Source organism: Bactrocera tryoni, chromosome 1, assembly GCF_016617805.1.
Source record: "Bactrocera tryoni isolate S06 chromosome 1, CSIRO_BtryS06_freeze2, whole genome shotgun sequence".
Taxonomy (NCBI): domain Eukaryota; kingdom Metazoa; phylum Arthropoda; class Insecta; order Diptera; family Tephritidae; genus Bactrocera; species Bactrocera tryoni.
Window position 1 is genome coordinate 57726554 of NC_052499.1, and position 12075 is coordinate 57738628.

Sequence of the window (12075 nt, forward strand, 5' to 3'; positions counted from 1 at the left end):
TAAACATAAAAACAACAGGAAAATCAAAAGGAAATCACAAAACATTTGCTATTTATACATAGAGAATACGCAAATATTTATAAAAAATAAGATTTATAAATAAAATTACATAAAATTTGTGGAACGCAGTAAAAATGCACACAGCGGTGACGAGTGGAGTAGGCATACAATTATATACATACATATAAGGTACGCTTTAGGTATATGTATATGAACACGCGCTGTTGTTCTTGCTGTTGTTGCGTAGCAGACGTGACATTGTTGCTGTAATGCGTTTATGCATATTTTACTAAATTCTGCTATTAACAAGCTAATTGTATGCAGCTAACGCATCTAGCAAGGAAAACACAATAAATATTAGGTTGTGTAGGTAATTGACTTTTCACTTAACTAACACAGTTGTTTTTGTTATTATATGTAATAATATTATAAAACTATTTTGTTATCGTAATCCTTAGAAATCACATATTTAGAAGCTACAACAAAAGATTTAAGCATTTTTTTCAATAACTTTAATATGCACCAGCTGTTTTTTGTTTTTGTGTTTTTGTTGGTTTTTTGTTTAATTTTTATCAGAAATATACCATAATAACAACAAAATAAATTATAAATATACGAAATAATAATTTGCTGCTGAACGCAAGAAAAACGTTTGTTCCAACAAGGCCGCCACATTTGACACAAAGTAAAATTATGCCTTCTAATTTCGCACAAAACAACATACATAAATAAAAAACGATTTCGTCATTGCACATTTCTGTGTATAAATTGCTTTAGTCAGCGCTTAAACCAGCCAATATTTGTGTACCAACAACAACAATTATTATTTGCGATAATATTTTATATATTTTTAATTTTATCATTTTTTGGGTGTTTGTTTTGTTTTTATTTCTTTGACTACTTACCAACGACAAAACAGTTTGCTGTCAAGCAGTTGCTGCTTATTGGCGCATATGCTTTATTTCTAATTATGCTGTTGGTTAGTTGGGCGCTTGGCTGGGTGGCAAGGTTGGCTTGTTGTCGGTTGGTAGGTCGCTAGCGTTTGTCATTGCACATTCCTTTTGTGGCGATGATCGTACATTGATTGGCAGCTTTTGTTCTTTTCGATTCAATATGATATAAAGCGAAGGAGCCGCAAATTATTTGTGAGCAAATATTTTTTCGCAAACGAACAGGCTGCGAGGCGCATTTATGGCATTTTTTCGATTTTCTCAATTTATCTTCAATTTATTTCGTGCATCATTGGCGTGCAATTGTTAGTAGAGAGGCGGCTTAAATTTTGTTTGATGTGCATTTTGCTTGTCTTGCATTTGCAGCGGACAAAAGTGCATGCGCTTTGTTTGCTATTTATTGTTGTTGTTGCTATCGTTTAAAGTGCAATTTGTCGGGCGTTCGGTCGGGTTAGTTACCGCGTTATGGGTGCTGCTCATAGTTAAATTAAGGGTGCTTGAAGGTGCGCTTAGTTGCAAACTATGTTTTTTGTTGTAGTTGCCATTATTTGTTTTCGTTTTTTTTTTTGCATTCCCATTTGTGTGTGTGTGAGAGGTACATAGGTGTTTGTAATATGCTTAGCATTGTTTTAATTTTTATATTTTTATGTTTTTTTTTTGCATTCTTCCATTCGTCTTCACATGACAGTTGTGACATACAAATAATACAATACATATGCAAGTAGATATGCCACACCCGCAAAAGTTGTGAAATTTCAAAAAACAAAATAATTTTGGATACGTGCACTCGCTATGCGTCTACATAAATGCATTTATAAAAGCTACAAGCTTAGCTTAGTGTTCTATTAAAAAAAGAGCTACCAACCGCAAGCTGCTTTACGTTCTGATCGCTCATGTGATGACGTGATATGCAACAGCTGCAATGAAAAGTAGGCGTACTTATGTACATATGTACGTACTCATGCGTGGCTAAGAGCTTACATAATTTAAGCAGGCGATTCAAAGAAAACAATATTTAAGTTAACGAATTGCAACAGCAGCAAATGTGTATATTTATTATGACTTTTTTTCGTTATATCACTTTTCCGCTAGTGTTGCCAAAATATTTATTCAAATAAAAAATGTACAAATAGTTGTGATGTGGATAGTGTTTGGCAGCGGTTTGTGAGTTTTTAACAAAAATTATGCACATAATTTGAACAAAGTATAAAAAATATTCCAAAAAAGTTTCAAAAATAAAAAACAGAAAGTAAAAAAAATAAATGAAATACAAAAAACAATTTTAAGATTATAAAAAAAACAACAGGCCGGCATCATGTTGTTGTGGCAGCAGCAAACAGTTGTTTTTATGTTAGTTGAGGCAAAACGCACAAATGTGCCCATGCGGTGTTAATAATCCAAAATAAAATTTGTTATAGTTGTTAGTCGGTTTGGTTGGTACATTTTTATTGTTGGCATGCAGAGTGTGGAGTTATTATAGTTGTTTTTGTTGTTGTTGTTGTTACGGGTGAAAGTGTTCCCATTTGATATTCAATGTTTTTTGTTGTTTAATTTTTTGTTTTGGTAATTTATTTTAATTTAATTTTATTTTTTATTGAGTGTTATGTAAAACAACGAACGCATTGTAAAGTTGAGATTGCGAAACAAAAGTAAAAAAGAAGGAAAAAGAAGAAAAAAATAAACAAAAACATATTGTGAGTATTACGAAATGATTGTTATATGATGAGATATGTGTTAGTGGTAATATTACCTTAGGGTACTCGTATTATGTAAAATTATGTAAATATAAACACTAGCCAAGCATAAAATAATATAAAATTGTGTTTTATAAAGAATATTAGGAATAAAACAAGATAATCATAATAATAAAAGTAAAGCAGCTAATGCACTTAATTTTTAAATGTTATTTTATTATAATGCGAGCATAAGTCGATAAAAGTTATAAAAAAATTATTATTATAGCAGTTTTTAGCTAAATGAGATCTATTACGCTTTCAAATTTAGCTTGAGTTAAGCTTGAGCACACACAATTTTTATATTCGACAAAATATTTTATAAAAATAAAATTTAAAAAATGAAAATGACTTTAAAATTTGGTATTAAAGGGTATTAAAAAATAACACTATAACAAAATAAAGAAAACACATTTTATTCAAAAATTGCATATAAATTAAAATCTTCGGGGTAAACGAAAAAAATAAACAAAATATTTCTTAAAAATCTATAAACGAAAATTGTGAATCTTTTTAAAAATGTATCTTAAATTGTGAAAATGATCTAGAAAACATATATGTATATAAATTCTGGTGTTTCGAAATATAATTTTAACACGATTTACTGCAACTTTCATACAGCTCGTAAGCTTTGCTCAAGCCTCAATTAGCCGTAATTACGCGTCTATATACATATAATTTCACATGTTATCGCGCTATGCAACGTATCAGCGCGCGTGCTTATCACAATAAAATAAAAGCAGTTTGAAAAAGTTATCACTACCACATAAATATGCCAGCATTCGAAAGCGTAATCTTATCTACACATAACTAAATAATCAAGCAAATAACTATCAACCTGTAAATTAAATGGTGGAAAAACTCAAGTGATTATTTTTGCGCTAAATATATAAAAACAAAAACATATTTATGTATGTAAATATGTAAAAGTGTAAAGGTAACAATGAAATAAATAAATTTTCAGAAAACAAATATTAATTTTTAATAAATCGGCATAAAGTCTTATTAAGTGTTGCATTTTAAGTTAATATTTATATTTAATTAACGCTACATATGCATGTATGTGTTTTTATATGAACGCGTGCACAACTGTGTGTGAATGCACTTTTTACATATGTGCAAGTATGTTGTGTGTGTTTGTTGTTGTTTTGTTGAATTTTACTTTGCTATTTTTACTTTACAGTCAATTGTTTAATGTGTATGTTTTTTTTTTGTTTTATTATTATTTAACGACTTTAATTTGCAATTTACATGCAATGCAATTCAATTTCCATTCAATTAATTTCATTTAATTCACTTTACTTTAGTTTTCTATATATTTTTTTATTTCAATTGAGTTTTCCAATATATAAAGAGATTTCTATATAGAGAGATTATATGTTTTTAATAAGTAAATAGTTTTTTTGTTAGTTTTAACTTGTTTTTTGTTTTTGTTTTAATAATAAATTGTTGCTATATAAGAGTTAACTAGAGAAATATGCAATAAGTTTGTATGCATGTAAGTAAATACATAGCGTGTTATTTTTCTTATAATACAAATATGAGATTTCGAGGAGTTCAAAATCATAGTAATTTTTTTTTGTGTGTAAATTCAACTGAAAATTGTGTGAAACGAGCTATTCTTAAAAATGTTTGTAAATGCGCTCTCAGCGTCGATTTTGCTTTATTAATTGTTAATAATAATTATTATTTTTTTGTTTGTTTGCTTTGCTTTTGTATTTATACTTTACGCTTAAAAGCAAGTAAAATGAAAAGACCTTCAACTGATTTGTGACTAAACTTTTAACCGGAAATTCTTATCAACAATTATGAAGGGTTGGAAAGTACAATAAATAGTTCTATGTTTTGCTTAAGTTCGTTTATTAATGTTAATGCTGATTTAGTTTATAATTTTTCTTTTGGCATTTTAATGCATTTTTTTATTTTAAGATTTGCCTTTTCATTTTCTCACTTTTTGCATTTTTCTTTAGTGTATATATATTTTTTATACCTTTTAAGTTGTGGTTGCTTCGCATTATAACAGTAATCAATAAGATTTCATAATATAGCAAATACAGTATAATTATATGTTTTTTTAGCAATTAATCATTTAATTAGGTAATTAAGTATGTAATAATTCACCAAATAGGCCGCAAAGGCAGCTTACAAATTGGCGGCATTTACGGCCGCATGGCATTACTATACGGAGACTCTTATCGCTCTTTTACTCCAGCTCTCTAATGCTTGTCAGCAGCAGCCAAGCTAAGTTGACCGCTGCTGGTTATATTTTTGAGGCTTTCAAAACATTTTACTCGTACTACGAGCGTGCGATATAAGAGCTAATAACTAGTTATAATAATTGTAATTACTTTTTTGTTGCTATACTTTTTTGTTTTAACTATATGTATGTAAATAAATAATAAACATGTAGTAGTAATAATGTAATTGCGTTTACACAGTAAGGCCAAGATATGAAGCAACTATGAGACCCAACACAGTCAAACATAACAGGATCATGATCTTCTTTCGGCGCGCCTTGCTCTGGTATTTAAGCGCCTTCTTTGTGTCTTGCGTTGCCGTCTGCACATAGTCCATAGCATGCTCCACATGATATTCAATGCGATCGATCATCTCGCCCTGCGACTCCACCAACATAGCCATATCCATGAACATGTCGTGTAGCTCTTTGATCGATGTCTCCAATTTCATGATATCAGCATGACGAGCCTCTATATCGGCCAGCGTTTGTTTGGCCTGCTGTGTCTCCATGATAATGCCTTGAGTGAATACTGCTGGGTTGCCTTGCTCCAACATGTCTTCCAGTTCTTCGCTGGTCGTTGCACGTCCGGTAATCTCCAGCTGACGTTGTATTCTACCTTTGCAACGCTCTCGGTAATCCGTTTGCGTGCGATTGTATTCTGTCATCACCTCGACGAATTTTCGTGATAGCGTTGAATGTTGTGTTTTGCGTATACGCAAATCGGCGGACGATTTGTTCTGCTGCTCCTCTTGCTCTATATTTTGTTCGATGCTTTTTAGCTTGCCACGGACCCGATTTGCATTCTTTTTAATATCGGCCATTAAATCTTCAAGCTCCTGCTTGGTTTTCTCATCTGACTGAGGGGCGGAGAGTATAGCTGAATGCTTTTTTTTCACTTCCTCGACATTGTCTTGAACGCGATCGATCATACCACGTATCTCCTCCACCTGCTTGAAGAACTCATCCATATAAGAATCATGGGCATCCACATTGACAGCCACTTCCTCGGACTCTTCGTCGTCGGATTGGGCTGCGTGAAGTGCGGCTAATCTGTCTTTTGTCATTTTGCAGCTTTATTTATCTTTATTTATTCAAGAACTGAAGTGTTTGAAATTGTTTTTTTTTTTTTTTGTGGTTCGCGTTTTTTCACTGAAACACTTCTTAAGCAGTGCGTTTGCTTTGAACTTTTTTTAATTTGTATTCTAATTTTAACTTTATATTAGCTGACTTATTTTCGTTGACTTATTTTGTCGTTCGTTGGCTTTGTTGAGCTAAATTTTCAGTAGATTTTTTCAAGGGACAAGGGATATAGCTTTGCTCAATTTCAAGACGTTGTTTATAATTTTTTTTGTGGCAGTTAATGCTCCTAATTTAGCCTATCACTTATTTGTTTCAAAATTATATTAATTGAATTTTCATATAATACTTATGGTGAACTTGACACGAGCACAACACAAATTTTTGCTTTTCTTTTATACGCCAATTCGTTTTTGCTTTTCCATTTATCACTGCTAATTTTGTCGGTCTCACAGCGTACTTCGTGTGTGCAACACTTTCCACGCCTGAATATTTTTTTGCGGTGGTGGGTGGACGCGGGCGGTTGTTTGCGGCCCGTTCGTATGACAATTATCGATTTTTCCTTGCGAAATGCGGACGTTTGGAACCAGCCGCCGTACCGCTGTCTTGGCGATAGTTCTTTTTTTGAGGCGTTGCTTTTTGATATTTCTGAATTAAATTATTGACTTTTCCTCTTATTTTTGTCACTATAAAACTGCCTCTTTGATTGCGTTATACATATATTGCAAGTTATTGTTGAGAGTGAATATTACATATATCAGCATACGAATTTTTAGCATTTGTTATTTCACGTTGTTAGAGGGGGCAGAATGAATTTGAACGTGTGTGTATTGGTATGTGTAGCGGGTGAAGGCAATGCTCACGGTCAACAAATTCAATTTACTGCGATATCCACGACACTCGACAATAATTTGGGCGACATTAACAACGACGACGATAGCGATAGCTTAAGCGACAATAGCAACGGCAGCATGACTCACTTTCTGCCTCACTTTTGTGTGTTATTTTCGTATTCACAGACTGTATGTAAGCTTTTTTAAGTGCTAACAGTTGTATTTTTTATTAAATATTTTATATACAGAATTAAATTTTATCTTGTGAGTTGTAGCTCTTATATTATTTCACATCCACAAATTGTAAGCTTTCGAATTTTTTGCTTTCCTTTTGATAAACACCTTTTATAACCAGCACTTGGAGCACTCAATGGTATAATTTAACACACGCGCAGGGAGAAAAATTGTTGGTATCTGCTGTTGCGTTCACTGCTTATGATGACGATGAAGGTGATGACGCTGTTGGACGAGCACAATGTCGAAAATGTAGCTTATCGTTGAAAGCTTCCGAACAACAATAGAGAGGGGTGGGTTATGATGGCAAAAATCAGCGCAAATTGTTACTAGAACGCCAAAGCAGCTATGAATGAGAGTGGATTGGATTTTGATTGTTGGTAGATGGTTTTTGTGTATCGGGTTTTCTATCACGTTGTTTTTGCCTCTTCTTTACTTTCGTTATTTGAATTCCTTATTTTCCACTTTTATCACATTTATGGGACTAGTACTCCCTTAAGTTTTCAAAAATGTTTCACAAATTTTAATATAACTTCAGTTTTGAACTAGTTTCTTTATATACATATATGTGAGTAGCCTTTTTAGCTACTCCTATTGTTGTTGGAAATTCTCTTTAGAAGCGTGTAAAATGAAGAAAAAATCGATTTTTGCTCAGGGTCTTTTTTACAACCGAACGCGTACGCGCGCGGTTACACCGTTTATGCGGCGGTACGTCAGTGCAGCTTAAATAGAATATAGACGCTTTAGGAGTAGCGTGGTAATCACTTTGTTCACTAATTTTGTATTATTTTCTACAAAAATGTGTTTCGTGAAAAATATATTCCGTTTGTGTGACCCTATAGTAAGAAAAAAGGGCCAGTGTGAGCGTTGACTGATTTTCTTTTGGTCACGGTTTATGAAGCACGGACGTCCGGAAAATGCTCTCGACGCGTTGCTGGCTCTTCACAATCTAATGAAAGAAGCAAGAGCGCTGCTGTATGAAACTAAGACTGCATCGGTATTCGCTCGTACACGAATGTGGAATTCGTACGCTCGTGTGGATAGTCTCTATAGTGCGTTTGCGTTGTATATATTTTCCATCGGGGGAGGCACAAGCGTTGCACTCAGCGGTTCATCTTTTGGAGGCTATACTCTCTGCTGTTGTTGTCACTATTAGTTGTCCAACGTAAGCTGAATTTTCCCGGCAAATTTTCACTAAAAAATTGTAGGAGCATTTGTTAAAATTGGAATGTTTTTTTATTAACTTTTGATTTACCAGTAAGGGGCGTTGATTACACCATTTAACTCTCCAATGTTATTTTCCTTACTTGACAGCTTTTTAATTATGCATTAATCACTTCTTCGCTGTATTTCGTTTGACAACCACTTTTTATTACGTCAAAGGACACAAATTAAAACACCAAAATCCACATAAATACCGTATATGTTGAAATCAGAATCGATGTAAAAATATTTACTTCTGTTTCCAAATTCTATCTATTTGGATAAATAATTACGATTGGAAAATTAAGCACAAAAATTTATGCACTGCAAAATTGAATAAACCAATTCAGAAGCAATTCACTTATGCTTTATTTTTTTTGTTAGCACTTTTGACATTTCTCTTTTGACTATGCGTTGTCACGTAATGAAATGTCATTAAACGTAATGAACAGTAATACCACATTGCAGAAAAGGGAGAAATTTATCCCACAAAAGAATTTAAATTTTATGAATGGAAAATGTTTCATTAAATAAAAATTAGTATAGTTGAATGTACATTATTTGGCATCCATATATTATTGGTCCAATCCTAAGAGTTTTCAATTATATTAATTTTTTTAGTATTAACAGTAACGATAATAATATTATTTTGAGGTAATGAGTTGGATATAGATTTTTTTTAATAAATATCACATGAGTACCTAGCTATTGCAACCTTTTTTCTCACGCTACAAAATGTATAATGAGATTTTAAAGAAAAATATGGTTGTATAAGTGTTTGGAACATTTTAGATCTTTACTTTGCATCAAAATTTCATTTATGCGCAGAGAAGTACTCACTTTACACGAATACCATTTGTTATCCCATTGGCATACTGCATATCTGCACTGGCTTCATATCATTTTAATAGCAATTAGAAATACTTGGACTTACCGGATACTTTGTTGTCAGTACTATCCCACATATCTCATCACCGACGAGAAACTGTTCACCCAACATTGCCATACAAACATTTTCCCACGCACGATCAATTTTATTCTTCCGTAAACGTATTACCCACTGGCCACCTTTTGTGTTTGCTGGATCCTCCCACATCGGTTTTATGCCCTGTTTAAATAGGCTTAATTCCCGATAGGGTTTCAAAGCTGTTGGCCGTATAAGATGCGAATACAAAGACCACCATTGTTGTACACTGGCACAGCGTCCTACAACATGTAGGGATTTACTATAATCCGTGGCACGATGTGTCCCCTTACGTGAGAACCAAAGGCAGTATGTATGCTGCAGCCGGTTCTCATTCGGCCCAACTTCTAAGGGTGGCAGTTTATCTACATCTATTTCATTTTCCATGTCACTGTCATCGCTGTCAGCCAGATCTGGCCATGGTTTTCTGTAAAATATGTGAAATGATGTAGTAAAAGTTTGATGTTTTTATATACATAATATTGTATTTCCAAAAAAACACAACCAATCACAACTTGCTTTTTTTAAACAAATGTTTCTTCGAGAGTGATTATTGTTTATTTGTATTCTTTATAAAAAAATTTCTAAGTAATAAACTTGAAATAACGTATTAATGTTTGCAATGCAATTACGTTATAACCGCAATTCAGTTAGGTTGCATATTAAAACATTTTCAATTAAATCTGAATTATTCAGAAATTTAAGTAATGTCAATAATTAATTAAACTCTATTATCTGTTTTGTTGTCTGTGCCAATATAACAGAAATTGTGTCAACGTCGCCCTACGAAAACATAACCTAAACAATAAGCGATAACACGCGAACATTTGTTTATATTCTAAACATTGTTTGAATGGACAACACGATGCGCTATTTTAAGTCATGAGACTTAAAAATAAAAAAATACCGCAAATTCTAAATATCATATGGAACGAGTGTTGGTTGTAGCTTTTTTCCTTCAACGTCGAGAAGTTAGCTAACACACAGACGCAGCACTTACGATTCGTACTGTTTGGCTGGCATTTTGTCCATAACTTGAGTATACAGTGTTATTGGAAGTTACAAGATGTCCGTTGACAATTCGATGGGCTCGAAAGTGTTGCGCCAAGTGTTTGGTGCTCCAATAGGTCTGAGATGGTTTGTTGTGTTGTTGTCAATGCTTTGCAGTTAGTGCGCCTACCGCTACCACTGCCAGCAAATTATCCGTGTTAATCACTGCTCCAATTTCAGCGAAGCTTCTCGTGCTTTTATTACGCGTTATTCACTACGTATCACAGTTTTCCAATGAAAGCGCGTTGTGTATACGTTACGATATCTTTTTATTGATAATTTTTAATTAATAATAAAAGTGCAAATGGCCAAAAAATTCCAATAGTTTTCAAAAAAGTCCCTTGCGATTGTTTCTGAGTTTGCTTTTAAATAAAATCTTATTAATTGTCAAAATTTGACATTCCCTTTTGTGCAACAACACGTTGAATTCAGATTAGTAAACAAACATGGTTGCATTTGGCAGGGATATTCAAATAGAAACACTTAACCCTTAAGTTTTAAATTTTACAAATTTAAGAAAATTATATTAATTTAAAGTTATTACGAAAAAACAGTATATTTAAACAATTACACATTTTGTTTTTCTTAAATTTTTCCACTAATAATGATGTTTGGTTGGTTGCACCATGTATGAAGGAAAACCGTGGTCGAAGTCTCTTATTCCGAATGTGTGGATCTCCGTTTCTCTGGTTAACTATCTCCTCATATACTATATGCCTTTAAACTTAGCCTCTTAGGTTGACTTTATATTACATACGAGGTGTCTGCAAAAAATAATCGGTCAAGGCTCTTCCAATCGTCGAAATACTTCCCACATTCGATTCTTCACTCATATCTGTAAAAAATGTGTTTGTACGGTCGCCCAACTTATGGACTTTCGCAACACCATCCATCATCCATCTTGAGACCCAGCATACATTATTGTATTATATTTGAGCGAATAGACAAGAGCTGAGAGTGTACACGAATACCGTAGGGAGTCAATTCGGCGCAGTTCGCAGCAACTCGGACAGACGTGTAGAACGACTTGGCACATTTTGCGTCGAGATACCCAAAATACAGCTTGTGCAAGAACTGAAGTCGCTCGATCTTCTCAACTGACATCGCTCTATGGGCTCTTGAAAAGCTCCAAGAAGATCCATCGTTTTCGAGCCAAATTTTGTCCAGCGATGAGGCTCATTTCTGTCTCAACTGGTAAGTAAACAAGCAAAAGTGCCGCATTTGGGACGAAGAGCAACCAGAAGAGATTCAAGAGCAGCCATTTAATCCAGAAAAAACAACGGGTTGGTGCGGTTTGTGAGCCGGTGAAATCGTCGGCCCATATTTCTTCAAAATTGGTGTCTGAAATTGAAGGCGACATTTGGTTTCAACCAGACGGCACCACTTCCCACACATTGCATCAATTAATGGACGTATTAACAGAATACTTCGATGAGTTAATAATTTTACGTTTTCGGCCGGTCGATTGGCCACCAAGATCGTGTGATATCGAACCGTTAGAATTTTTCCTGTGGGGATAATCACACGTGCCTTTCACCAGTTACTAGTCGAAATGCTAAAACGAGTTATCGAAAATTGGACTCAACGGATGGACTATCTGGGATGGATCTGCGACTGACATTTGAAAGAGATAATCTTCAAAAACTAAATGCCAAAGAGTATTCTTTCGAATGATAATAAACAATCCCCATTAAATTTGAAGTTTCTGTGTTTTTTTTTTTTTTGAAAAAAGTAGGAAACCTCGAAATGGATCATCCTTTAACAATGAAAGTAGGGGAGCCTATAATGTAAG

General features: G+C 33.6%; 2 protein-coding genes across 2 annotated transcripts in view; both read right to left on the reverse strand.

The window, feature by feature from the left end:
- LOC120778961 (eukaryotic translation initiation factor 4E type 2) overlaps window positions 1-10633 on the reverse strand; it is a 158587-nt gene extending 147954 nt beyond the window's left edge. The window contains exons 1-2 of the mRNA XM_040111039.1: window positions 10234-10633; window positions 9204-9660 (exon numbers count right to left, since the gene is read on the reverse strand). Of these exons, the coding sequence (XP_039966973.1) occupies window positions 9204-9660; window positions 10234-10265 (489 nt within the window). The 5' untranslated portion in view covers window positions 10266-10633. The remainder of the gene's footprint in view (window positions 1-9203; window positions 9661-10233) is intronic.
- Window positions 1476-8554, reverse strand: LOC120778953 (syntaxin-1A). Its single transcript, XM_040111027.1, has 3 exons — window positions 8322-8554; window positions 5118-8260; window positions 1476-2038 (listed from the first exon to the last, which is right to left on the reverse strand). Exons 2-3 carry the CDS (start codon window positions 5984-5986, stop codon window positions 2023-2025), a joined length of 885 nt encoding a protein of 294 aa, XP_039966961.1. The 5' UTR covers window positions 5987-8260; window positions 8322-8554; the 3' UTR covers window positions 1476-2022.
- Window positions 10634-12075: the final 1442 nt, after the last annotated feature.